At 50.6% G+C, this 27442-nt stretch overlaps 2 protein-coding genes across 2 annotated transcripts in view; both read left to right on the top strand.

Annotated features, from left to right (window-relative positions):
- Nucleotides 1-1218: 1218 nt before the first annotated feature.
- On the top strand, nt 1219-17259 carry SF3B2 (splicing factor 3b subunit 2). Its single transcript, XM_037517533.2, is given in 23 exon segments — nt 1219-1380; nt 1562-1608; nt 1884-1961; nt 3222-3470; nt 3686-3736; nt 4714-4831; nt 5109-5209; nt 5552-5648; nt 5813-5904; nt 6251-6466; nt 6589-6726; nt 7264-7344; nt 7563-7790; nt 8947-9096; nt 9650-9739; nt 9848-9955; nt 12050-12157; nt 12424-12463; nt 12466-12565; nt 12650-12751; nt 16295-16394; nt 16494-16679; nt 17021-17259. Coding segments are annotated over 23 exon segments (2685 nt in total). The 5' UTR covers nt 1219-1247; the 3' UTR covers nt 17093-17259.
- A 1337-nt stretch (nt 17260-18596) lies between these two features.
- Nucleotides 18597-27442, top strand: part of PACS1 (phosphofurin acidic cluster sorting protein 1) — a 106372-nt gene continuing 97526 nt past the window's right edge. Inside the window, exon 1 of the mRNA XM_037517531.1 lies at nt 18597-19178. Within this exon, the coding sequence (XP_037373428.1) occupies nt 18829-19178 (350 nt within the window). The 5' untranslated portion in view covers nt 18597-18828. The remainder of the gene's footprint in view (nt 19179-27442) is intronic.

The following is a 27442-nucleotide window of genomic DNA, read 5'->3' as shown; positions in this document are numbered from 1 at the left end:
TTTCCTTGAACCTGGCACACCATTCTCTTTCCCCGTCTCCAGCTACTGCTCTGTTGGAGGCAGGCAGTGAAACGGAGCCTGGTAGTATGGGTGTGTGAGGGAAGGTGAGACCATTTGCCTCCTGGCTCTCACTTAGCTAGTGCACACGCGCGCACACACTCACACGGAGCCTGGCTGTCAATGAGAGAGAACTAGAATGGGAGAGGGACCTTAGAAGAGGGGCCTGAGGTGGGGAGAGAAACTGAGTTGGTGGATTAGGACAGGACAGGGAGAGGTGACCAATTGTGGTGGTGGGGGGCACCTGTCTGCCTCAGGTGCACAGACTATGGGGGGAAGGGTTCCAGACAGGGCCGATCCTGATAGGAGGCCAATGAGGACCAGGATCCCGAGTTTATTTTCAAGACTAAAAAAGACCCAGATAAGACTACTGCATTATTTTTTTCTTCTAGTAGTCTATTCAGCATCTCCAGGAGCTGCAGGGCAGTGAAAAGTCGGGGTCTGTGGGAAGAAGGGGCAAGAAAGACTTAAAAGCAAATGGTGGAGGATGAGCTCCAAGGAAGAAGGAAAGGGAAGCGGGGTCGGGCTTTTAGCGGGTCGACATTTGAGGGGGAAGGTGGAAAAGAGGCTTCAATGGCGCCCTTCCCCAAGATTGGCCGCTGGAGCTCAGCCCGGGCGAGCCAGCTCTTCTCAAGCTCCGATCCCTTTTCAGCCCATTCATCCCGGGCCGGGCCGGGCCGGGCCGGGGGGGTAGGTGGGCGGACAATCAGACACTGTTTAATCACAGGCAGCGGCTGCAACCTCCGCCATGAGCCCGCAAAGGGAGGCCGCCCGGGGAATGCGTCCCTCGGGACTCCCTGGGAGCATTCGAGCCCGGGTCTCTCCCGCCAGACTAGACACTCAGATCGGCTCTAGGGCGGGTGAGACGCGGCCAGCACGCCCTGGGGCGGGCCCAGCTTTCCCCGCAGCCCGCCCCCACGCCAGCCCCCAGGATCCGGGTGCCGTGGCCCGGCCGGGTGCGAGTGCCGGAGCCGTCGGCCGCGACCTGCGGACTACAACTCCCAGGAAGCTTTGCGACCCGGGCGCCGGCCATTGGAGGCCCGGCTGCCTCTCTCGCCAACCGGGATTCCCGGCAGAGGCCTTCCGACTCTCGAGCGGACGTGGCGTACGGCGCTGCCGGAAGTTCCGGGAAGTGCGCCCCGAGGTTGGTCCGAGTTTCCGGATTGGTCGCGCGCCTTGCTGCGGCTAAGATGGCGGCCGAGCATCCCGAGGCGCCGAAAGGAGAGTTGCAGCTGCCGCCGCCGCCACCTCCCGGGCATTATGGCGCCTGGGCGGCCCAGGAGCTTCAAGCCAAGTTGGCGGAGATCGGAGCTCCGATCCAGGGTGAGGAGCACCGGCGGTCAAGAGCGGGCTGCGTAGGCCTGTGGGGAAGCGGAGCCTGTTACCCCGGAGACCCAGGGGCGGGGGAGGGAGGCCGGTGGCTGGGGCCCGACTGGGGCCTGACTTAGGCCCGCTGTTCGGCTCAGCCTGACGTACCGCTTTGATCTTGTGCTTTGCCCAGCAGGGAGTCGCGAGGAGCTGGTAGAACGGCTGCAGACCTACACCCGCCAGGTAAGTGCTGGCGGCGGCACGTCAGGAGAGGCCGAGCTTCTCTAGGCCTTTGGGATCCTCACCGTCCCGTCTCCGTTCCTCATGTGCTTCGGCGCAGCCCGCGGGGGCTTGCTCCTTTGGCCTGTTCTGGCCTTTGTCTTCTCTGTTGTAATCGCTTTTGTGTATGTTGACTCTCCCCAGAGCCCAGCACGGCGTACATTTTGTTGTATGAATGGGAGGGAACGTCATTTAGTGCAATAGCTCCTCTTGGACTGACAGTTCTCTTCCTTTTGCAGACTGGCATCGTGCTAAATCGGCCAGTTCTGAGAGGTGAAGATGGGGACAAAGCTGCTCCCCCTCCCATGTCAGCACAGGTAAGGAGGTTATTCCATTTTGTCATTCCTTTGTTCAAGGTAGTACATTTCCCACGTGAGTATTGGGGATGCAGCTAGCAGACTGGGCAGTGAGGTGCTGTGATGCCAGAACTGGACACTTTTCTGCTCTCTTTTGGTCCTGACAGTGCCTTACTTCCCCAGTGTCTGTTCTTCCATGCTCTACCTGTCATTTAAAATTCAGCTTGGCTATCTGGAAGCCTGACTTGATCCTCCCCTCAGCTGGAAGTAATAACGTAGGCACAGTTCCCTTGTTACTCAGTGAGACAGTAGGGCTGACTCCCACACTTGAGTTCCTACGTCTGTGTTTTCTGAATTAGTGGGACACACTGCCTCCGTTTAAGTTCTCTCAGCTTCCAGGTCCTCTCTGATCCAGGTCATGGCTCTTCTCTAAAGCCAGTTTGGGGGGCCTCCCTGGTGACTTAGGGGTTAAGTCTCAGAGCTTTCACTGCGGTGGCCTGAGTTCTTTCCCTGGCTAGGGAGCTAACCCCCATGTGGTGCAGCACACCTTTCCTGTGTCACTTGCTGCTCCTCTTGCCTGCTCTGCTCCCCATTCTGTCTCTGGGGAATCCTCTCACCAATACCTCCACCCCACCTGTGGTCTACACTGCAGTTGTTCTATACAAAAATTTAAAAAAAAAAAAAAAAGACCTAAAAAGATAATTAAAAAATAAAGCCAGTAGGGTCTACTGGTGTCTGTGTGTGGGTTAAAGAGTCCATAGATACCTTTGCAGGTATCCGTGAAGCTCCTGAAAAAATTTTTTTTTAAAAAGGCCTATTTACACATACAAGAACTGGGGTGTAGGCCAGAGGTGTCGGGGTTGAGAAGAGTCACCAGAGACAGAGTGGGGAACAGAACAGGTGGATCTACTGAAATACACCCCTGAGGGGAGCAGCAGGCAAGACAGGAGAGGTCTGCTGCACCATGTGGGTCACCTCCCTGGCTGGGGATCAAACTTATGTTGCAGTGGCTGCGGATAGCTTATAGTGCTGTGAATCTCCTGAAATTGTATGTAAAACCTGTGTTCATGCTGTTTTTCTGGGGAGGCAGTCGGTGGCCTTCATTGGTTGATGTCCCAAAGTTAACATTCTTTTCTAGTAATAGTCCTGTTATTCTCTTTGAATGTGAGACTCTTATGCCATTTGAATTTGAACCACAACATGTGGCTCATAGTATATCCCCCCAGCAATGTTTGCCGTAGGTAAGTGCTTTCCCGCTGATGGTCATCTCTCTCTCCACAGCTCCCTGGGATTCCCATGCCACCACCACCCATGGGACTCCCCCCTCTGCAACCTCCTCCTCCACCACCACCTCCTCCACCAGGCCTTGGCCTTGGCTTTCCTATGGCAGTTGGACCCCGCCCACCAAACTTGGGCCCTCCACCTCCTCTCCGGGTGGGTGAGCCTGTGGCGCTGTCAGAAGAGGAGCGACTGAAGCTGGCACAGCAGCAGGCAGCATTGCTCATGCAGCAAGAGGAGCGTGCCAAGCAGGTAGGGCAGGTGACATTCTGGACCCGGGTCTCATCAGGGTCCTGTAGGGGGAGTGGAGCCTCAGAAAGAGTTGGATCCTAGCTGGATCTGGGAGGAAGAGTCTGGACCAAAGACTAGAACTTAGGACTTAGGCTGGAAGAGGACTCCAGGAAGTAGTTACGGCAGACTGATCTATGAGAGATTGGTGCTGGTATGAGCTTGTTTTCTCTTTTAAGCAGGGAGATCATTCACTGAAGGAACATGAGCTCTTGGAGCAGCAGAAGCGGGTAATGTCCCTCTTCCTGACCTTTGACCCCATGGTCCAATCCATTGGCAGTCACTTCTAGTGTTTAGAGTCTGAAGCACTTGAGAATCTGTTACACTTCTAGTGTTTAAAACTGAAGCACCATTTAAGTTTTCTGTGGAGACTCCCTTATCCTAAACTAAATTCCAGGATCTCCCAAGTAATTGCATCCTTTTGTAGATCAGGGTTTGGTAAACTATGGCCCGTGGCCTGTCTTGAATGGCCCGTGAGCTAATGACACAGCTTTTATGTTTTTAAAAAAGTGTCAAAAAACAAGCAAACAAAACACCAAACTCAGAATGTACAACAGAGTTTGCCCAATGGTCAGTAAAACTTGAAATACTGTTTGGTTATTGCGGAAAAAGTTTGCTGACCTTACTGGTCTTATATGCTGATATTTTAGCATATTTCTAGGGACTTGGAGAGGGCTCTGTGCCAGCTTAATCATTAGTATCTGATTTAGACTGAATGTGTTGAAAATAATTTAAGTCAGGGAAAGATACATAAGACGTTCAATCTTAGAGGTGCGCTCTGTCAGTTACGTAGGCATTTCTCAGGCTTCTTGGAGAATGAAGATAACAGCAGTAGACATGGAAGTGTTTGTGAAGCACTGTCTTTGCCTAGGTTGTGTTAGGACTTGAGGGGTCCATGTAAGTAAAGAACTCATTGTTCCTTAGAAATGACAGTCTTTTGAGGAAGAAAAAATGAGAAAATTCTACCTTAGAAATGAAAGCAGTATCTGTCTAGCTAGTAAGTTCTCAGTTGGGAGTCAGATGTTTCCGGGGGCATTTCTAGGGATTTTCCTTGGTGATGAGAGGGCTATTTGGCTTAGTGGCTGGGAAGTGGGGTGGGGGTGATGTCTGAACTTGTTGTCTAGCTGAAAGAAGGCATTGGCCGGGGGCTGCTTGGGCTGCTGGATGGATTTTCAAGCTGTGTCTCCACCCCACTTCCCCCTCGTAGGCAGCGGTGTTGCTAGAACAGGAGCGGCAGCAGGAGATTGCCAAGATGGGCACCCCAGTGCCTCGGCCGCCACAGGACATGGGTCAGATTGGTGTTCGCACCCCCCTGGGCCCTCGAGGTAAATCTTTGGGAATGGAAGGGCAGGGCGAGGAGGGTGATGATAAATTTCTCTTCTTAGGACTAGAGCATGTAAAGTGAATTTTCATAAACCGAGCATACCCATAAAACCAGCATTTAGACTAGGAGCCAAAACATTATCAGCATCCCAAAAGCTCTCCTAGTCTCCTTTTTAGCCACCCCTCCCTCTAAGGATAACACCACCCTGGCTTTTAGCAAGGAAGGTAATTTTTACAATGTTCTGTTTCCTCTGACATTGGGTTTTTTCCTCTTTCCAGTAGCAGCTCCAGTGGGTCCCACTCCTACTGTTTTGCCCATGGGAGCCCCTGTTCCCCGACCTCGGGGCCCCCCACCACCCCCTGGAGATGAAAACAGAGAGGTGAGCATGTGATTTCTTTTTCAGGACAGGAGAATGTGGTTTAAAAGGGGATGCTTTCTGGGTGTGTAGAGAATCCTCAGGGAAGATGGGAGGACTTCTGGGGGGAGTGCGGGGGTAACCATACTAAGTTAAAATGTTGAGGCAGGGCAGGAAGTAGGGTCTGGGGGACATTTCTGGCCAGGATCTGAGGGTAACTCAGAGATGCTGAGGAGTGAGTGTCCAGCTGGTGTTGGCCGCTGCTGCTGTTCACGTCTCCTGGCCAGTGGTCTCTCTGGTACAAGAGGGTGAAGTCCGAGGAAGGACACTGTAATCACCCCGCGCCTCCTGGGTTGTCTCTGGCAGATGGACGACCCCTCTGTGGGGCCCAAGATTCCCCAGGCTTTGGAAAAGATCCTGCAGCTGAAGGAGAGCCGCCAGGAGGAGATGAACTCTCAGCAGGGTGAGTGGGGCCTGAGGCTGCAGGGTCGGGACCTGGTGGTGGGGCCGGGGCTACAGCCCTCCCTGCCTTCCCCGGGGGGGGATCCGAGAAAAGCTGGCCCTTGGGAAAGGGGGCTGATGCCGCAAGGGGCGGGCAGGGCTGACAGCCGCCCGCGTCCCTTACAGAGGAAGAGGAGATGGAGACAGACACTCGCTCGTCCCTGGGCCAGTCAGCGTCAGAGACGGAGGAGGACACGGTGTCCGTATCCAAAAAGGAGGTATGGAGTGGTGCTGAGCCTGGAAGGCCGGTCCAACGGCGCGGCCCTGGAGTAGCGCTCCGCGCGGAGTGCCTGCCGTTGGGAGCCTCTTTCACCCTAAGCGCCCTGTTGCCGTTTCGGTCACCGCCATAAAGCCTTTGAGTCTCTGCATGCTCCATGTCTTGCCACTGACTAAGCCGCGGTTCTGAGAGGGGCAGTAACTCACCCCGAGGCTCCCAGCTCGAGAGGGCAGACCTTGCAGTCAGACTTCAAGACCTTTTTACTCAGCCTCTTGGCAATTGGGTGGAAGGGTAAGGCCTGGTGCTTGGAGTCTCTCATTCTGTGGTTTTTCCCTTGTTTTTGACAGAAAAACCGGAAGCGTCGGAACCGAAAGAAGAAGAAAAAGCCCCAGCGAGTGCGGGGGGCATCATCTGAGAGCTCTGGAGACCGAGAGAAGGAGCCCACCCGGTCCCGGAGCTCAGACTCCCCCGCTGCTGATGTTGAGATCGAGTATGTGACTGAAGAGCCTGAGATTTATGAGCCCAACTTCATCTTCTTCAAGAGGATTTTTGAGGCTTTCAAGGTACAGGGAGCAATGCGCTGAGGGGCCGAGCAGGCGGGGCAAATGGGGTTGGGAGGGCGTGTTTTCAGGGCCCGGTTCAGGAACTGGGGAGGGGGCCCAGCGGATGTTGTCTGGCTTCGCAGCTCACTGACGACGTGAAGAAGGAGAAAGAGAAGGAGCCCGAGAAACTGGACAAGATGGAGAACTCTGCAGCTCCCAAGAAGAAGGGCTTTGAGGAGGAGCACAAGGATAGCGATGACGACAGCAGTGATGACGAGCAGGTGAGGCTGCAGCCTCCGATGGGGAGACAGGGACTGCGGGGACAGCTGGCTGAGATGCCTCCTGAGAGGTACTGGGGCGGAGCCTTGGAGGGAGGCTCCTGTAGGTGGCTTAAAACAGGCTGCAGTCAGGGCCTCCCCGGTGGCGCAGTGGTTGAGCGCTGGGTTGCAAAGCTGCCCGCAGCCTCTGTGGCACCGGTTCGATCCCTGGCTGCTCCCCGGCCACTGGAGGAGGGTCCCACATGGCGCGCAGACCTCTCCTGCCGCCCGCTGCTCCCCTCAGCAGTGTACTTCGGTCCTTCTGCCTGCTCTGCTTCCCGCTCTGGTGAATTCTCTCACCCTCCCACGCTTCTGACTGTACCCAGTGCATGTATAAACAAACAAACAAACAAGCAAACAAATAAATAAATAAACATGCCTCTATAAAAAAAAAAAATTTTAAATAAAAACAAACAAACAAAAAAAAAAAAAACAGGCTGCAGTGGGCTGTCTCTTCCCACCTGGGGGTCCTGCTCCAAGGTGATGACTGTTCTGTTCTAGGAAAAGAAGCCAGAAGCCCCCAAGCTGTCCAAGAAGAAGTTGCGCCGGATGAATCGCTTCACGGTGGCAGAACTCAAGCAGGTGAGAAGCGAGACAACCCAGTAGGCCCTGGGGCCAGGTGGGGAGCCCACCTGAGGAGCTCCTAGAACCCCACAGGGTTTTGCTTTTGGAAAGGAGGCCTTTGAAGGAGGCCAGAGTGATTTAGGAAGTTACCTTAAGAGGCTGGCAGAAGAGGAAGCAAACATGCCTTGTGCCAGAGAGGTTGGGGCCTTCTAGAGTCACACTGTGGTGTTTTCCAGCTCGTGGCCCGGCCTGACGTTGTGGAGATGCATGATGTGACAGCTCAGGACCCCAAGCTCTTGGTTCACCTCAAGGCCACTCGGAATTCTGTGCCCGTGCCGCGGCACTGGTGTTTTAAGCGCAAGTACCTGCAGGGCAAACGAGGCATTGAGAAGCCTCCGTTCGAGCTGCCAGACTTCATCAAACGCACAGGCATCCAGGAGATGCGTGAGGCTCTGCAGGAGAAGGTGAGGCCAGGGGATGCGGCCTTCCTCAATATCAGAATCTGGATCCCCAAATCTACCTACTTGGAGATCATCTAATTATCTGTTCTCCAAGTTATCTGACGCCTGGCAGGGAGAGCAGGGGCGGGAGGACATCATTCCTGACAGGCAGACCTCACCCCTGTGTTCAGCTCATGCTCCTGCCCCATGCTGAGTCCTCTGGTCTCTTCCTCTTGTCTCTTCCCCCGCCCCTGTGTCACCAGCTCTCCTCAGCATGACGTGACTCCTTTTCCTCCGGGTTGCTTGTGGCCGTGTCTCTAGTTCCTGCTCCCAGTGCGAGCCTGCACAGCTGGAGGTTCACGGTCCTTGTGTAGCTTCTTAAATTTGAGGTTCTTCATGGAATGCTTTGGGTAGGGAATGCTTATTTCCTTGCCATGCACTCGGGGTCCCAGCGCCCACATGGAAGCTGCCTGCAGCCAGACTCCAGCCCCTTGTCCCTCGGGGGTAATTTGAGATCAGTCTCTTGATCATATGGCTTGAGAAAGTGCTGATGGACAGTTGTAGCTGAGGCTGATTTCATACAAGTCTCTTTTTTGTATTGGGGATTTTGAGGAGTTTTGAGCAGGAAGGAGTTTGGTGACATTGAGAATGAGATAAATGAAGTTTGCCTTCATCTCTTCCAAGAGTGGGGGGCCTGATTTTTTATTTATTTTATTTTTTTTTGTGGGGCCCTTGCCGGCGGCCGGGGAACGAACCGGCACTGCAAAGGCTGCAGGCAGCCTCGCAGCCCAGTGCTCAACCGCTGCGCCACCAGGGGAGGCCCCGGCCTGATATTTTAAGGGTTGACGTTGGTGAATACTTTAAAAAAAAAAAAAAATTTATTTTTATTTATTTTACACATACAAGATCTGGGGTGTAGGCTAGTGGTGTGGGGGTGTGAGAGGATTCAACAGAGACAGAGTGGGGAGCAGAACAGGCAGATCCACTGAAATACACTGCTGAAGGAAGCAGTGGGGAGACAGGAGAGGTCTGTGCCCTGTGGGTAGCTCATTGGCTGGGGATGGATCTTGTGCCACAGTGGCTGGTGACAGCTTGATAGCGCTGAGACTTTCACCCCTGCACCACCAGGGAGGCCCCTGGTGAATACTTTTTATGGTGTGTCTTCTGCCATTCTCTACAGGAAGAGCAGAAGACCATGAAGTCCAAAATGCGAGAGAAGGTTCGGCCTAAAATGGGGAAGATCGACATCGACTACCAGAAGCTGCATGACGCCTTCTTCAAGTGGCAGACCAAGCCCAAGCTGACCATCCACGGGGACCTATACTATGAGGTTGGGCCTGTGCTGGGGAGGCACCCCGCCCCGGGAGGGGATAGAATCTGAAATCTTAATATGAGGTGGTATCTGCAAGAGAGGTGCAGACCAGGCCTTGGAGGTGGTAATCACATAGAGTGGAGGCGTTAGGGACAGAGGGGCCAAGCAACAGATGCTTTTAGGAAACATCTAACATTGAGGGTAGGAGAAAGTTCTGTTTTTCGGGTCCCTGTGATGTTGGTCACTGTGATGTTGTGGATCTTTGCGGCAGGAAGACATTGGAATCATTCTGTCAAATGCCCTCATTTCACAGGCCAGAAAGTAGGTCCTTAGTTGACCTGTGTTCTCAGTGGGTTAATGACGGCACTGGGAGCCTTAACTTTCCCCTCCTTCCTGGCCTTTATTCCTTTTCCTTCTGTCGCCAGGGAAAGAAGCGATGAGAATGGCAGTGGGGACCAGGCAGCCTTCAGTGGGGGGTTTTACCCCGTGTCGATTGGCGCTCCTGGTCTTTGTTCTCCTGTTCAGTGTTTGGCTGGCACACACAATACAGCGTGGTCTTCTTTTTCCTCAGGGGAAGGAGTTTGAGACACGACTGAAGGAGAAGAAGCCAGGAGATCTGTCTGATGAGCTAAGGATTTCCTTGGGGATGCCAGTAGGACCAGTGAGTGCCAGTTACCTGACTGGGGCCTCAGAGAAGGTGGTGGAATTGGGGCGGAAGGGAGACAGAGGGCTCCGGTCGGCCGATAATACCCTGTGCTTTCTCCCACAGAATGCCCACAAGGTGCCTCCCCCATGGCTGATTGCCATGCAGCGATACGGCCCGCCCCCGTCCTACCCCAACCTGAAGATCCCTGGGCTGAACTCGCCCATCCCAGAGGTGAGCACTGGCCTTTCTTCCATTCTTAGCTGCCTTTGCTTTTTAACTAGAGGGTGGTTTTTATTTTCCTTCTCATTTTGCCATGTCTCTCTTCTTTTTAAAGAAAAGTAATGCGGTTTTTGTTTTTTATAAAATCCTGGCGTGCTTATCATAAAACAATTAATTAATGAGAGCAAAGATGGGGATGAGTCACTCAGTTTCACCACTCAGAAAAAAACAAATTTAACATCTGAATAAGGTATCTGCAGATATATTCCTGATAGGTAGGTGGGTAGATAGGTAGAAATGATTTATCTTAAGAATGTCATTGAATTTAGTATTTTAAAATAAAAGGTTCAGGGAAAAAAACCTTATAAAGTCATTAAAGTGAAAAGGAATTAATTGTTAATGTTCAGATAAAAATTTCTGTTCTTAAGAGAAACAAATTCAGAAAGGTTTCCAAAGTTTGGAAAAATCACTAAGAAGTTGGAGCCATGTTTTTTAAAGTAAGTGTGTTGGGTTCTGATGGCGAGCACTCTGCCGGGAAGGCTGAGGTCCTTTGCATACTTCTGGGTTTTTAAAAATTGTCTCCTAACAGCACGCTTACAGGAATCACATAAAAAATATGTCCTTGCACCAGGAAAATGAATAACTGTAAGAAAGTGAAAATCAAAATCAACAAAAAACTATGAACCAGAGACACTTTTAGGGGGCGGGAAGGGAGGGATTGGGGTCAGAATGGGGGGGGCTGCAATTGTATGGGGAATATAAAAATAAAATTTATTATTTAAAAAATAAAATAAAATAAAGAGCAGAATTAACAAAAAAAAAAAATATGTCCTTGCTTGTAGGACAGCACAGTTAAAGTAGAGTGAGTGCTGATATTTACTGTCTGATGAAAATCTTGGTTTAAAAAATTGCAAATGCTGGCATAGTCCAGAGGGAGTGGACAAGTTTATTTAGAGTCATTACAATGTTGAACTGCTGAAACTTGCCCACTGAAACATTTTGACTTAATGGATGCTTTGCATCTCTGTATTAAAAATCAGATGCAAATGAAATTGAAAAAACTGCTAATACCTGATTTCTGTCCCGCATTTTTCTGTTTGCCATCATATACTTTGGTACCTTTTGACCCTTGGAGAAAAAATACCTAATGTTCAGAACTACAGTAACAGCAAGAGAATCTTTTGTTGAGAATGAAATGTTTCCTGTCATGGTGGATTCTCTACATACAAGGTGTGCTAGGGCTGCTGAACGTCTTGTGAACGTCACACATTTGGCATGGACAGACACAGGTTGGTGTCTTCAGAAAGGCCAACCAGATAGGCCTCACTTGTCTCCTGCAAAGCACTGACAGCTGGCCTCTGGAAGTGCTGAGTAGTTGAAGTCCTGAGCAGTTTCTCTCACCAGACATTGGAATGAGATTTTGTGAATCAGGTTTAGTGGACTTAAGATAAAGTCTCTGGGTGCCGCCACACTGGACCTGTATGATGAGGGTTCTTTGCCCCTTCAGTAGAGGGCGGGCTCTTGTGAGCAGCTTTGGTAGCTAGTTGCCTTGGTGCTTTGTTGGAGCCATGGTATAGAGCCCTCCTTACTTGCTCCCTTCTCTAGCTGGAGCTTAGCAAGCTAGAGGCAGCACTGGGGTTGGAGAAGAATGGCCTAGCAGGATACTTCCTACCCCCAACCCTCGTACCACCACATATTTGTTGCATATAACTTTGCGGTGCTTTTTTTATTTATTTATACAAGCACTGGGTACAGTCAGAAGTGTGGGAGGGTGAGAGAATTCACCAGAGCCAGAGCAGGGAACAGAACAGGCAGAAGGACTGAAGTACACTGCTGAGGGGAGCAGGGGGCAGGAGAGGTCTGCGTGCCATGTGGGACCCTCACCGGCGGCCAGGGATCGAACCGGCAATGCAGAGGCCACGGGCATCTTCACAACCCAGCGCTCAACTGCTGCGCCACTGGGGATGCCCAACTTTGCGGTGCTTTATGACATTTCATTCTTCTCTGAAATCATAATTTTCAGCAGTCCCAGGTATTCGTCCTGTACTCTGGAGAGTGACTGCTCTTGGGCTGCAGTATTCCAGACTTGCATTTCCTTTTGTGCAGAGCTGTTCTTTCGGGTACCATGCTGGCGGCTGGGGCAAGCCACCTGTGGACGAGACTGGGAAACCACTCTATGGGGACGTGTTTGGGACCAATGCTGCTGAGTTTCAGGTATGGGCCGTGGCTGGTCAGCTTGGTCTTAAGGTTATGAAATTCAGAGATTGTGGGTCTGGAGCTTCATTACAGGGAGCTGAGAGTTGTGAAGTTTCAGTGTCTGAAAAGGGGCATACATTTTCTTGAGCTGTCATGTAAGCACCTCACTAGAATGTGAGCTTCCCGTGGGTACTGCGATTGTTCTCTCTTGTGGCCAGCAGCTTACCGTGACTTAACACACGACAGGTGCTTACTTTGCTGAAGGAATGTGCGATCTCTTTCAGACCAAGACTGAGGAAGAAGAGATTGATCGGACCCCTTGGGGGAGCTGGAGCCATCTGATGAAGAGTCTTCTGAAGAAGAGGAGGAGGAGGAAAGTGATGAAGACAAGCCAGATGAGACGGGCTTCATTACTCCTGCAGACAGGTGGGAGGCAGAGTCTGCCTTTGGGAAGGAGTCTATTGTTGGGGGGCCTCGTCTGTACTCCAGAGCTTGTCCCTTTCTTCGCAGTGGCCTCATCACTCCTGGAGGGTTCTCATCAGTTCCAGCTGGAATGGAGACCCCTGAACTCATTGAGCTGAGGAAGAAGAAGATCGAGGAGGCAATGGATGGGTGAGGAAACCAGGAAGGGCCTGGGCGGGGGTTGGGGAGGACTTTCTCTTCCCTTTAGCCTGTTACTTGATTGGGTGACGTTTGTGTATCCCCCGCACCCTGTTTTTAGAACTTACTGAGATTTGGCACACCAGCTGTGTTTGAGGTACTGCTTCAGGCAGTGGGGCAAGGCCAGCAAGTCACCAGAGAACACGATAATCTCAGTAGTGGGATGTCGAGGGCTTGGGTGTTGGGAGGTGCTCGGAATGGCCTCGCTGAGGAGGAGGTGTTTGAGCTGAGAGCTGAATGCTGGGCAAGCACCAGTCACAGGAGGAACTCGGGCCGAAGGAACTAAGTGCAGGCGATGCCGAGGCCCTAGGACAGGTGTGGTTCCGCAGTCCTGCATTTTAAAGCTCTGCTATTACATGTACAGGCGCACCTCGGAGTCACTGATTTTGGTTCTAGAATCTTCACAACAAAGTGAAGGTTGCAATAAAGTGAGTCACAACGTTTTTTTGTTTCCCAGAGATAGAAAAGTTAGGTTTATACTGTAGACTCCTATGAGAGCAGTATGTCCAAAAAACCACTAATGTCCACGTCTCCTTTCAATGGGGGAGAGACTTGGGGTGAGCACCTGCTCTTGGATAAGTGGCACCAAGAGCTTGCTTGCACTGGGTTGCCGGAAGCCTTAAATTTGTGAAAACCGCAGTATCCGCAAAGCGCAGTCGGGAGTGTGTGGAGCGAGGTGTGCCCGGGGAATAGTCAGATTGCTAAGTCTTCATGTACTGGCCTCTCTTTCATCAGGTGATTTTCTCTGCGTCCATTCTGTTCTTTGTTCCATTTTTACTATTTTCTGACCTTTATTAACAGCGCATACTTTGATTCCATTTTATCTTCTTTGTTGACTTATTAGCTGTAAGGTTTTGTTTTGTTGTCTTAGCGGTTGTTTGAGGGTTTATACTACCCATCTATCTGTACCACAGTCTGTCTTCAAGTGATATTATACCACTTCTGGGTAGTAGTAAGACCCTGACAGTGGTAACTTCTACTTCTCTCCCTGGCTTTGGCACTATCGTCACACAGTTTACTTACCTGTTAGAGTCTATATATACGCTACGTAGTTATTATTTTTGTTTAAATGGTGAACTATCTTTTAGCACAATTTAAACAATAAAAATCATAACCACATAATCCCCATGCCCAGTCTTCTCTTTCTTTGTCTTATTCGGGTTTCCATTTGGTATCATTTTCCATCTGCCTGAAAGGCTTCCTGCAGCATTCCGTAGTGTGCGTATATTGGTCAGGAATTCTTGAAGCTTGTGTGGTCTAAAAATGGCTTCACTTGGCCTTTGTTTTGGAAGAATTTTTGCCTGGCGTAGCAGTCCAGGTTAACTGTGTTTTACTTTACTGATGTTCCAGTGTCTTCTTTCTTGCTTTGTTTCTGATAGGAGATCTGTCATCATCTTTGCCGTGTTTCTTTGTGTACACGTACCACTTATCTCTGGCACTTTATAAGATTTTCCCCATGCCTGTTGGGGATAGCCTGACCCGCTGCTCAGCATGTGTCCTGTCTCCTGGCTTGGGCTTCATTAGGCTCTGGATACCGGGCTCACGGTGGTTGCTGTTCCTGGATCACATTTCCAAATGCTCTTTACCTTCCCTTCTCTATCCTGTGGCAGCTCCGTCTGTGCACCTATTGTACATGCAGATCTCTCGTGAAGTCATCCTGCTGCTATGTTAATTTAAAATAAAGATTTTGGGGTGTGTTTTTATTTTAGAAAGTTTCTATTCCTGTGTCTTCTGGTTTGCTTTTTTTTTTCAATTTCTAATCTGACATTAATCCCATCCTCTGTGTACTTTTTCCACCCTAGGGGTGTGACTTGGGTCTTTTTATATCTTCTGTGTCTCTTAATTTAACATTTTGAACAGATGGAGTGCAGTTATAACAACATTTTCACATACTTGCCTGCTAATTCTAACATCTCTGCCAGTTCTGGGTTCATTTAAATCGACTGATTTTCCCCCTCATTAAGGATTCTATTTTCCTGTTTCTTTGCATATCAATTTTTGATTGGATGCCACACTTGTGAAATTTACCTTGTTGGGGGCTCAGGATGCTTTTGCATTGTAAGTCTTACCTCTATTAAGGGAACTGGAAACTATTTAAGCCTTTCAGCTCTTGCTTTTCAGATTCTTCAGTCAGGACAGAAGCAGTGTTCAGTCTTCTCCAGCAGAGTGGGGACCCTTCTGTGCACTTCCCCTGTTGCCCACAAGGCAGGAGGTTTTTCATTCTGGCCAGTGGAACAGGCACTATTCTCAATCCTGAGAGAGGCCAACACTGTTACTACTAATCCATTGGGTATTTCCCTGGCCTCTGCGGTTTCCTCACACGCCATCCTCACCAGAGTCCTGGGAGGGCCCCCTGTAGGTTTTGAGTGTGTGCCCTGCCTCTCTATACTCTCTAGTTGTCTTGGTCTCCCTGCACCCTCGGCATCAGCCCCTCAGCCCATGGTGTCCCTTGGGCTCTACACCGCCTCTGCTCTGTGGCCCACATACTCCCCGTGCAGTGGGCTGAGCAGTCAACAGACTCACCTCATTTGTTTCCTGTTTCAGAAATCACTGTGCTCTGTTGCTTCACATCCAGTGACATGAAAACTACTGTTTCATATACTTTGCTTGCTCTTTTTTTTTTTTTTTTTTTGGGTTATGGGACAGGTGCATCTAGTCTCTGTTACTCCTTGTCTGGAAGCAGAGGTCTCAAGTTTTGTGTGTTCTAGAAAGAACAAGAATGAAGGTTAGAGGGCCTCCCCGGTGGCACAGCAGTTGAACGCTGGTCTGCGAAGCTGCCCGCAGCCTCTGCAGTGCCGGTTCGATCCTTGGCCGCCGGGTGAGGGTCCCAAATGGCTCGACAGACCTCTCCTGTCTGGACTACTGCTCCCCTCAGCAGTGTACCTCAGTCCTTCTGCCTGTTCTGCTCCCGCCCTGGCTCTGGTGAATTCTCTCATTCTCCCGCGCTTCTGACTGTACCCAGTGCTTGTATAAGTAAATAAATAAATCTTTTTTAAAAAAAAAAAAAAGAAAGAAAATGTTTATAAAAAAAGAATGAAGGTTAGAGTATGGTGAATCAAGATCAGCTCATGAGCTTAAGAGCCCTCTAGGTCATTGTAAGGAGTTTGGATTTTATTCAAGTAATGATCAGAAGACTCGATGGATGTTGGGCAGAGGAGTGAAAGGGGATGAGGTGTTTCAAGGTATTCGCTCTGGCTGCTGTGGGAGAAGAGTGTCATCTCTTCCGGGGAATTAGGTGGGGATGCAGTCCTGGTCTGGCGGGGTGTTGGTCTTCTGGTCTTTCTTACTGGATTCTTTGCAATAAACAGGGCCCTGCCCCTCTCCCCATGGACCCACAACTCCTCTCCTGGGTCTCCATGGCCTGTAGCGGCAGCTTGAACATCATTTTTCCCTCTGGGTATCTGGGAACCTCTAAGGGGAGCTGGGTGGAAGTGCTGCCCCTTTTGAAGACTCTTGTCCCTTCCTTTTTGGGTTTGACCCCATTGTTCTTTACAGAAGTGAGACTCCTCAGCTGTTCACTGTGTTGCCAGAGAAGAGAACAGCCACTGTCGGGGGCGCCATGATGGGATCAACCCACATCTATGACATGTCCACGGTGAGTACTTGGAGGCACTGCTTCGGGAGACTTGGGGAGGCCAGAACCTAGGGTTTCTGCGCCTCTTTGGCAATGACAAGGCTCTGATCTCTCCTCCAGGTTATGAGCCGGAAGGGGCCGGCCCCCGAGCTACAAGGTGTAGAAGTGGCCCTGGCACCAGAAGAGTTGGAGCTGGACCCCATGGCCATGACCCAGAAGTATGAGGAGCATGTGCGGGAGCAGCAGGCACAGGTGGAAAAGGAAGACTTCAGCGACATGGTGGCTGAGCATGCTGCCAAACAGAAGGTAGGTGCTCACATGGGGCCCCCTAAGTGGGAACCAGGGACGAGGGTCTCCTTCAGTGGAGAGGTGTCCTGTAGTGGCAAGAATGAGGGTGAAAACAGCCTGCTGCCCTGAGCTTCCTTGGTACTGGAAGCCTTAGAAATGGCTGGGGGTGGGGATGGGAGGGGGGTCCTCTAAGTGTAATGAAACTGAGGTACAGGGGGAAGGACCTGAAACAGCGGTGAGAAGGGATTCTTGTCTTAGTGCTCTTTTCCAGACCTGCGTGTCTCTGTCAGCCTGCTCAGTCTTGGTTTGGGAATCGGTGCGTAACGTGTGGTAACCTGTTTGTCTTTCATCTTCTACAGCAAAAGAAACGAAAAGCTCAGCCCCAGGACAGCCGCGGGGGCAGCAAGAAATATAAGGAGTTCAAATTTTAGGTCCCCTTCACACATCAGTCCTTCTTTAGGCCCTTTGCCTGGACGCCTGGGTTCCACACTTGGGTCCCCAAGAGCCAGCCCTCCCACAGTTCCTAAGGGCTTGTCATTTCATGTTCTTATTTTAGACCTGTTTTGTAAATAAAGCTGTTTCCCAAGGAAAGAAATGACTGTGTCACACTCCCAATGCTCCATCTCCATCGCCCTTTCCGAGCGGCCCCAATGAGCAGGGGCTTGTGCCTAGGTCAGACCCTGCAGTTGAGACTGGTGATGAAGCCAAAACCTCGCTGGAATTGGGACTCCTGCTGCCGGCCTTTCAATCCGGGTGTGGATTGTCCTTACTACTTTGTCCTTGGGGAGTAAAAATAGCCAGCTTAGCACCTGGCCTGGGCTGAGAAAGTCCAGTGGGCTTGCGAAGTAGGCCAGGTCAGAACTTCTTAGCAGAACTTGTGGCTGGAAGAGCCTAAGTCCTTAGCCCAAGAGCACAGAGGTCAAAATCTACATTGTCCTGAGTCCTGTGACCCCTGGAAAGTTTAAACCAACCAGTCTCCAGGTTTTGGTGCGTGTGGGAGGGGGTTACTTCAAGTTCTAGGCCCAGTGACCCCTGGTCTTCCTGACAGGCCAGGCCAGGTTGGTGGCTGAGTCCAGCAGGCACTTCCCAGGGCCAGAAAAAACAGTTGCCGACAGCAGCTGTACTGGTGCTGGTGCAAGTGCACCCAAGGGCACCCACCCAGGCACCCACCGAGGGACTGGCAGTTGCGTGAGGTGTTGGGAGGAACGGAGTTTAAGAAATGGAGTAGGTGACGAAGCAGAGAAAACATTCTAGGTATGGGAATTTGCTGGCAGAAATGAGGAGCCTGGGACTAGTGGTTCTTGCGGGAGAGGGAGGCTGTAGGGACAAAGGAGAAACGCTGGCTCCAGATGGGCCAGGGCTGAGCTTCGCAAGTCACCCGAGCCCGGGGCCTTTTGGGCTCCAGGTGCCGGAGCCCGGCCTCGCGGGGAGCGGCAGGGGCGGGAACTTCCCGGCCCACGGCCCCTGCCTCGCTCGTGGCGGAGGTCGGCCGCTGGGTCCTCGCCGTCCACCGGCTGGTCGCAGGAAGAAAGCCCAGTCCAGGGAAGGGGCCCGGCGCGGGCAGCGGGTTCTGCCTCATTTGCGCAAACGCGGGGCGGGGGGGGGGTGTTGGGGGGGGGGGGAGAGAAGCGCGCTCCCGCGGCAGACCCATCCCGGCCGGGGCCGCGCCCCGGAAAAGCGGGGTTTCCGCCGGCCGGGCAGCGGCGGGCCGAGGACGAGGGGGAGGGGAGGACGTGCGGGAGCGCAGCCCGTCGCGTCGCGGCCTGAGGGCCCGGGCCGGCCGCACGTGCGCCGGCGCAGACCCCCACCTGGCGGCAGGGCGCGCGCCCACAGGCCCGCCGGGGGCGCGCGCGCGAGCCCGGGGCCGCGCTGGCCCCGCCCCGGCGCTGGGTGGGGCCGGCGCGAGCCCGGACGCCCCGCCCCCGGCACGCCCACCCGGTGGCGGCGGCGCGGGCCGCAACAGGCAGCGGCCGGCGAGCGCGAGGACCGCGCGCCGCGAGGCCCCGCGCGTGCGTGCAGCCTCTCCTCGCTCGCTCGCGCGCTCGGGCGGGCTGAGGAGACGGGCTGAGGAGACGCGCGAGCCCCCGCCGCCGCCGCCGAAGCTGGGCGTCCGCTCGGCGCCGCCTCGATCCCCGTCACCCCCGCGCCCCCCGAGCCCGGCCCCGCCATGGCGGATCGCGGAGGGCCGGGCGGTGGGCCCGGAGGCGCCGGGGGCGGCAGCGGCCAGCGGGGCTCCGGGGTCGCCCAGTCGCCGCCGCAGCCGCCGCCGCCTCAGCAGCCGCCGCCCCAGCAGCCGACGCCCCCCAAGCTGGCCCAGGCCGCCTCGTCGTCCTCGTCCACCTCGGCGGCGGCCGCCTCGTCCTCGTCCTCGTCCACCTCCACCTCCACGGCCGTGGCGGTGGCCTCGGGCTCCGCGCCTCCCGGCGGCCCGGGGCCAGGCCGCACCCCCGCCCCCGTGCAGATGAACCTGTACGCCACCTGGGAGGTGGACCGGAGCTCGGCCAGCTGCGTGCCCAGGTGAGCGGCGGGCGGCGCCGCGCGGCCCCGCCTTCCCTGCCCGCGCCCCCGCCCCGGCCCCGGCCCCGGCCCCGCCCCGCCAGCCCCCCGCGGGCCCGGCTCCCAGACCCCTGCTGCCGGGCCCCGCCCTCCCCGGCCGCCCCCCTGGCCGGGGCGGGACCGCCCTCCTCCCTCCCGGAGCGGGGCCGCGGGCGCCCGGCCGGGCCTGCTCTCCCCGCGCAGACCCAGCCCGGCCTTCCTGGCGGCGCCCCTGCCCCGCCGGCGCCGCGGGCCGCGCGCGTCCCCGGGGTGGGGGGGCCGCCCTGACGCGCCGAGGCCCCGTCTGCTCGGCAGGTGCCCGCTCGCCGGCGTCGCCGCCCGGGGTCTGGACGGGCCGCGGCGCACATGCCCGGCTCCCGCGAGCGCCCGCCCCGCCCCGCCTCGCCGCTGCGCGCCGGGAGTGGGTTCGCGGGGCCTCGAGCGCGTCTTCAGCCCCTCCCGTCGCTGTTCACACGTTCCCGCGGCCTGCGGGCGCCCCCGCTCCCGCCTTCCCCCAGTGCCGGCCATTCCGCTGTCGGCTGCAGCCATCTGGGACTTTCCTTCCGTGGGGAAAATATGCCCGAGTTTGGGCTCTTTGCCGTTTCTGTACGGGCAGGGCAGCCTTTCTCCAGCTCTTCGGCGAGAGCGTGTCGTGTCTCACAGTTTACCCCTTGAAGAGACCCTGGAGCTGGTTTGGCCCAGTGAGAAGTGCCTGGAGGTGATCTTGTCACCACTAGACTGAGTTGATTCTGCTGCCTTCAGATCTTGGGCTCACTGCTTAGACCAGCGGTAGGCAGGTGGATGTGTAAGTGCCAGCAGCCAGGCAGCTATGTCTGGCTTTGCCCTCAACACTGTTTTTCTTTTTTCCCTTTCATTTTAAATTACTCTGTGCATATAAAATTTTGTCTGTCTATTTGTATATGGAGATATATATACACCTATGAACATTACAGAGAGATGTGTGTAGAGAGATCTGAGGAGGATATTTTAAAAAAGTCCATCTCTACACTTGACTCAGCTTCAGAAATGGAGCATTACCAGTTGCATTGAAGCCCTCAGGGTGCCCTTCCTGACCACATCCCCTTCTTCCCCTCACAAAGGTAAACACTCTTCGGAGTAGTGTTTATCATTTCTCTTGTCTTTTAAAAATAGTTTTACTACATATGTACATCTCTAAACAGTATTTAGAGTTTTGAGTGTTCTTGAACTTTATGACTGTATGTGCTGTGACTTCGTGTGTGTGTGTGTGTATTTTGACTCAGTATTAAGTCAGAATCATCTGTTGTATGGCGGCTCTACTTGAAATATTTTCACTGGTGGGTAGACTTTGATTGAATGGATAGATCATAGTTCTTTTGATGAGCATTTGGGTGGGTTCCTGCTGGTTGGCATAAACAGTAATGCTGTAATCTTTTGTTCTGTTCTCCTGGCGCTCCTTACGAAGCTCCTTTATGTATCCGGATGGAGTTACTGTTCTCAGGGTACAGATCTGGAGACTTTTAAAATAACAGGACATTGTTTCCCATTTGCCTCTTTCTGCTCTTCAGGTGCTTTGTATTTCAACACCCACTTCACTGACCAGGGCTTTCTTTTTTTCTCTGTCCTTCCTTTGGGGTAAACAGGAGCCACACTGGTTGGGTGTGCTTTAGCCAGTCCCCTAGCACAGTGCGAGACTCCACTGGGAGCTTAGTGTGATGCAGTTCCTCTCCTGGTTCCATGCAGACCTCTCGTTCTCTTTCTTTATAGATGCAGCTGTATTCTGAAATATTCTAAGCTACTACTCTAAAACACACAAGCACTGTGTCCCTTCCCCTTCCTACATGCGTCCAGTTAATAATACACGCTGTCCCTTCTCCCTCACATCTGTCACTGTGTTTGGTGATAAGCCTGCTCTAGCTTGTTAGGTTGAAAGGGCAAAACAAACAAACAAAAAGGCAAAAAAAATGCTATTGATTTTTATTCTGCCCCCATTGATCACTGAAAAGTCCACATAATAAATGAATAGTCCAGGAAACAGCGGGATGCCTTCATCAAATTGGTAATGATTATGCTAACTTGGTGTGAGAGGCGTGGCTGCTTGTTTTCACCTTCAGGGAACATGCAGTTGTTTCATGTCTACTGACGGATCTTGAGATTGTCAGCTGTCCTGCTCTGACTTTGTGTTTCAACCATCACCCTGGTGCCTCTAAGGAACTTGTGGAGCACTTCTGCTCTTTGGAGAATGCTGTTTTATCTGCGGGGTGGAAAATAACACCCTGTGGGGAGAAAATGGTCTGCCCTTGGCCCTTCCAGTTATTAGAGTCACCTGGCTCATTTGAGGTCTCCTTGGTGTCCTTGTTCATGTTTAAAATCTGTCCACCATGTGCAGCCCTCTGTATGTAGTACGGTTGACATTCTTGTCTTGTGTAACTCAAATGGGATGCAAGCATGGGATACGTGTGTTCAAGAAATGTAAGCAGGGCCTCCCCGGTGGCACAGCGGTTGAGCGCTGGGTTGCGAAGCTGCCCGCGGTCTCTGCAGCGCTGGTTCGATCCCTGGCTGCTCCCCGGCCACCAGAGGAGGGTCCCACATGGCGCGCAGACCTCTCCTGCCGCCCGCTGCTCCCCTCAGCGGTGTACTTAGGTCCTTCTGCCTGCTCTGCTCCCCGCTCCGGCTCTGGTGAATTCTCTCATCCTCCCGCGCTTCTGACTGTACCCAGTGCTTGTATAAATAAATAAAAATACATTTTAAAAAAAGATTTAAAAAAAAAAAAGAAAAGAAATGTAAGCATAATTGCAGATCAAAGATTATATAAATTTATATACATGTGCATATGTTTATATGAATGTGTGAGATTCAGTCTTGGAAAAATACGATTTTCTACAGAGTATAGAGAAGAGAGCATTGAAAAATTGAGTGTTAGGAAGGTCATGGTCCTGTTTTCGGTCCCTACAGAAATAAGATTGACTTTTGGAAAAGCCTGCTTTTCCTTTATTAGATATTTAAATAAAATGAGCATTGTTGTTGTTCCTGAGGTATGTACTCTGTTTTTTTCTTTTTTCTTAAAGATTTATTTATTTTTATACAAGAACCAGGGTACAAGCCAGATGTGTGGGAGGGTGAGAGAATTCACCCTAGAGAAAGCGGGGAACAGAACAGGCAAATGGATGGAAACACACTGCTGAGGAGAGCAGCAGGCGAACAGGAGATGTCTGCTGCGCCATGTGGGTATCTCCGAGGCTGGCGGGGATCGAACAGGCACTGCAGAGGCTGCATACAGCTTCACAGCGCTATGCTCACCCACCTGCGCCACCAGGGAGGCCCTGTACTCTGTTTTTATTTAACATCTACATTCCCAGAATCAATTTTCTTTAACTTTTTATGGATGAAGAACATATCTATAGTTGGCTTTAAAATATCTAAGTTGCTTTAGTCGTTGACATTTTTCCAACACTTAAAAAAAGAGATTAACGCATGTCCACGATTAGAAATTCAAGCAGTATGGAAAGATAGAAATTGCCAAGGAAATAAAACAAAAACAAAGGAAAAAAATTGTAAAGGAAAAGCTCTCAGTCCACTTCCTGTTCTCACTCCCTAGAGGTGATCACTGTGAAATACAGCCTGCTGTTAAAATTCTGTTAAAAGCAGGTAGCAGTTTTAGAAGTTGGCATCGTTTTCCCTCCATACCAGGTAGTACTTCCTCTGCCGAGGTCCTCTGTGGCACGGCTCCTGGTGGGGCTTCATCCGAGACACTGGTGGCCTGTCTGTGGCTTGATGCTAAAGGAAGGGTTTTGGAGTCCTTGTTGATCCCTCCCCTTTGTCTATAGTGGTGTTCTCCCGGATTTCTTTTCTCTTTTTTGAGTTGTTTAGGGTAGGAGAGGCAGGAAAATTATTAAATTTACAAGTGTTCAAAAATCTGCTCGGTGGCATGAAAACATTATTAGGAGATAAAGTGTACTGTGCTGTTTCACTCACAAACTAGATCACGCTTGTCTTTCAGTACAAGCACATCTGCATATCCTCGTCTGCGTGTGGGCAGGAAGGGGCTCAGCAGTTATCAGTCACGTTTCTCCTTAGACTACATTAAAAAAAAAAAAGTAGGCGCTGAAGTGAAGCCTCATTGGATGAAAGTGTTAGAGCCTATGGAGGCGGCCCTAATTCAGCTGGCAAGACAAGCCTGCCACAAGGAGCTACTTTCAGGAGGGCTCATGGGGGCCCCCGCTGACCACAAAACACTGGGCAAGGCAGGGGATGGTGCTCCTATTATTTGCTAGACTCCTCCATGCTTTAGCTTTTCATGCATTGGTTGGGAATTCTTTTACTTACTATCCACTCTAAGAGGTGGGTGAAATACATATAAAATAGGATCTTTGAATCCACAGGGGAAAAAATAGGGACTAAATGATAGATATAAAGTAATTGAAATTTATCAAATAAGAGACCTGCTAAAATTTCTATTATTTCCTTAAAAGCATATTTGTACCTTGGAAGATTTGAATTTCACATTGTGAGTGTTGTAATAGGATATCCTCTCACTCAGGTAATATTATCCATCATCCCTGTGAAAGCTCAGATTCCTTAAGTCAGAAAGAGAATGACTTTCATAGTCTGTTTTACATGTATCGGTTTACAGATCTTTTGGACACATTAGTGGTTATGTGATTTCTTTTTTGACTTGTTTTCCACTTTCTTAGCTAAACCGGTTATCTGTCATTGTTACAGTTATTGCTTGCTGTGTGCAGAAGGAGCGCAAGTCAGGAAATGTTTAGACTGTCATAGAAAGTCTCTCAGAGGCCTTTTGGGCTGAATAGAGCAAGGTGGTTTGGTTCTACATTGGTGAGCACTGACAGAATTCTCCCTGCCCAGGCTCAGTTAGACCAACCAGCTTTGCTTCTGATGGTTTTAGAGAACCACGATGTGCGCTTGGGCACTAACTCCGAAGTGTTTTCTCTTACTGCCATCCACAGGGCAGTTGTCTGCTTAGGAAGCCTGCTGGACCCACACTCCCTTTTATCCCATTAAAACCCAGGAATAGGGGCCTCCCTGGTGGCACAAAGGGTTAAGCTCAGCACTGTGAAGCTGTCCGCAGCCACTTTAGCACGAGTTCAATCCCTGGCCAGGGAGCTACCCACATGGTGCAGCAGACATCCCCTGTCTCCGCGCTGCTCCCTTCAGCAGTGTATTTCAGTAAATCTGCCTGTTCTGCTCCCCACTCTGTCTCTGGTGAATCCTCTCACCCCCTGCACCTCTGGCCTGTACCCCAGTTCTTGTATGCATAAATAAATAAATTAAAAAAAAAAACAGGAATAACAGCTGTGTCACAGCTCAGGAGTACACTGGGAGACTGGTACCCATCTCTCTTGGGTGGTATAGTAGAGACAGCTAATAGATGACCATCTGCTATTACTTAGCTTATATAACTTGCAGAAAACCATTCCATAAAACATTCCATTGATAGTATGCCTTAAGATCGTTAGCTGTTTTATCTTTAAAGCTATGCTGGTATGTTAGATTCTAGTAGCACATGGCATTGAAATAAATTAACACTGAATAAAATTTAAAGTTTTCTTCCTTAGTCATACCTACCACATTTCATGTTACACTAGTCACCTGTGGCTAGTGACTACCATGTTGGACAGGGTAGAAGAAGGACATTTCCAGGACTACAGAAAGTTCTATTAGATAGCCCTGTTTTAGAAGGAATGTGAGGTATTAAGTATAGTACGTCTAGTGTTAATATTTACGTTTTCTTTTCATTCATTTTGCTAAATTGAATACTTTTGTCCTATTCCACATTATTTTTTTTTTTAATAATAAATTTTATTTTTATATTCCCCATACAATTGCAGCCCCCCCATTCTGACCCCAATCCCTCCCCTCCCACCCCCGCCCCCCTAAAAGTGTCTCTGGTTCGTAGTTTTTTGTTGATTTTGATTTTCACTTTCTTATAGTTATTCGTTTTCCTGGTCCCTTATTTAAGTTTTCTAGATTCCTGCTATGAGTGAGACCATCCGGTATTTTTCTTTTTCTTTTTGGCTTATTTCGCTGAGCATGATCCCTTCCAGTGCCATCCATGTTGCTGCAAATTGCATGTGTTTATCTTTTTTGAATGCTGAGTAATATTCCATGGTATATATGTACCACATCTTCTTGATCCAGTTATCTATTTTTGGGCATTTGGGTTGTTTCCAATATTCCACATTATTTTAAAATGTCCCTTCTCTATTTCCAGGGCCCGTTATTTTTCTTATATTTGTTTTCCCCTTTCTAATATTGTAACCCTCTAGTCTGTTCATTTCTTTTTGTACAGAATTTGCCTCCTGGTAATTCCTTGCTATTTGTTTCCACAGTTTTAGGTCTTAGGTTGAGAGAACTTTCAGGAGGCATTAACTCTAGAGTGGTTTTTAGTTGTGTTTTAGGCTGTGTGGCATTAATTTTTGCCCTTATATATTTTTTTTGTAGTTCCAAACATGTATTACAGAAACGACCTGTGTTCTGAAATATATATATATTTAAAAATACAAATCTTGACTCTACTTGATTGTACACCTCAAAAGAGTATTTTTGAATTTTATATTGCAAGCCAGTTGCAAGAGGGAATTCTGTACTGAATGAACATTTGAATAGGTAAAGACATGGAGGCTAAAGAGAAAGCTCTAGAGTTGCTAGTTCATTTCTATTGATAGCAAAAATAGTGAATGGAGAATATTCTAGCCCATTGCTTTCCTTCTGGTGGGAGGATGGTGAGGACTAGGTGATAGGTAATCTTAGTAATGGCACATTTAGCTATTTTGTTAGTGTTTGTGCAGATTCTTCCTTTTTAAAAAAAATACAAGCAGATTCTTTTAGACTGTAAAGCTTTTAAGATACATTAAAGGTCACAATATTTGAGTTTAGTTTTTGCGTCACCAGTTTCTCTGAACCTGAATACTGTTCTCCTTTTTCTTTGGGAGTAATGATCCTTGTCAACCCTCAGATAAGCTTGTGCTTCATGGATCCTTTCAGCACTTCCAGTGTTTTTAGCTCTGTAAACAGATACTGGATAATATCCTTAGGTTATTTGGTAGAATTTTTAGAACTATGATGTGCAGCACTGTGATTTACCCTGTTTCTCTCTCTCTCTCTCTCTCTTTCTCTCTCTCTCTCTCTCTCTCTCTCTTTCTCTCTCTCTGTGTGTGTGTGTGTGTGTGTGTGTGTGTGTGTGTTTTAGTGACCTGAGCCAGAGATAGGTAGATATGAAAGGAGTAATGCTTTAAAACTTGATTCCTTCTATGGCACCTTTCCTCTCTCTTTGTAGACTGCAAGCTCCTCCCAAAGGCAGTCTGCCTGTCAGAATCTTACTGTAAACAGGATCTCCCCCAGGTGACATTTTGTGTGTAATTTACATATTAATTGTCCCTGAGGAAATTGATGTGCTTTCTTTATAGTTTTCCTCCAAGCATGTCTGAGTTTCTTTTTTTGTTCCTTTTTTCATAGGTGAGATGAGATTGTAGCAGGGTTTTGTGGTAGTGTTTTTTTAATAGCTTAGAAAACATGAAAGGCTTAGGATACTTATTTGATTCTGTTAAACTAGCCTCTAACTAACCTTTTACTATTCCTTGTTTAAAAACACCGATGACTTCAAGGTGTAGAGAGGAGCTTTTTCCCTGTTTTTTTTTTTTTTGAGATTTATTTAGGGCCTCCCCTGGTGGCGCAGCGGTTGAGCGCTGGCCTTCGAAGCTGCCCGCAGCCTCTGCAGCGCCAGTTTGATCCCTGGCCGCTGGTAAGTGTCCCACATGGTGTGCAGACCTCTTCTGCCACGCCTGCTGCACGCCCACTGCTCCCCTCAGCAGTCAGTCTGCCTGTTCTGTTCCCCCCTCTGGCTCTAGTGAATTCTCTCACCCTCCCGCGCTTTTGACTGTACCCAGTGCTTGTATAAATAAATAAATAAATCTTTAAAAAAAAAAAAGATTTATTTACACAAGTACTGGGGTACAGGCCAGAGGCATGGGAGGGTGAGAGAATTCACCAGAGACAGAGTGGGGAGCAGAACAGGCAGATGGACCAAAATCACTGCTGAGGGGAGCAGCGGGCAAGACAGGAGAGGTCTGCTGCGCCATGTGGGTATCTCCCTGGCTGGCCAGGAATCGAACCCGTGCTGCAGAGGCTGTGGACACCTTCACAGCACTGCGCTCAACCCACTGCGCCACTGGAGAGGCCCTTTTTCTCTGTTTTATGGTGTCTCTCAAATAATTGCACTGTTTGTAATTCTACCCATCCTCTGCTGC

Source organism: Talpa occidentalis, unplaced genomic scaffold (assembly GCF_014898055.3).
Source record: "Talpa occidentalis isolate TD23 unplaced genomic scaffold, MPIMG_talOcc4v2.1 talOcc4.17, whole genome shotgun sequence".
Taxonomy (NCBI): domain Eukaryota; kingdom Metazoa; phylum Chordata; class Mammalia; order Eulipotyphla; family Talpidae; genus Talpa; species Talpa occidentalis.
This window is presented reverse-complemented; position numbering and strand designations above follow the sequence as displayed.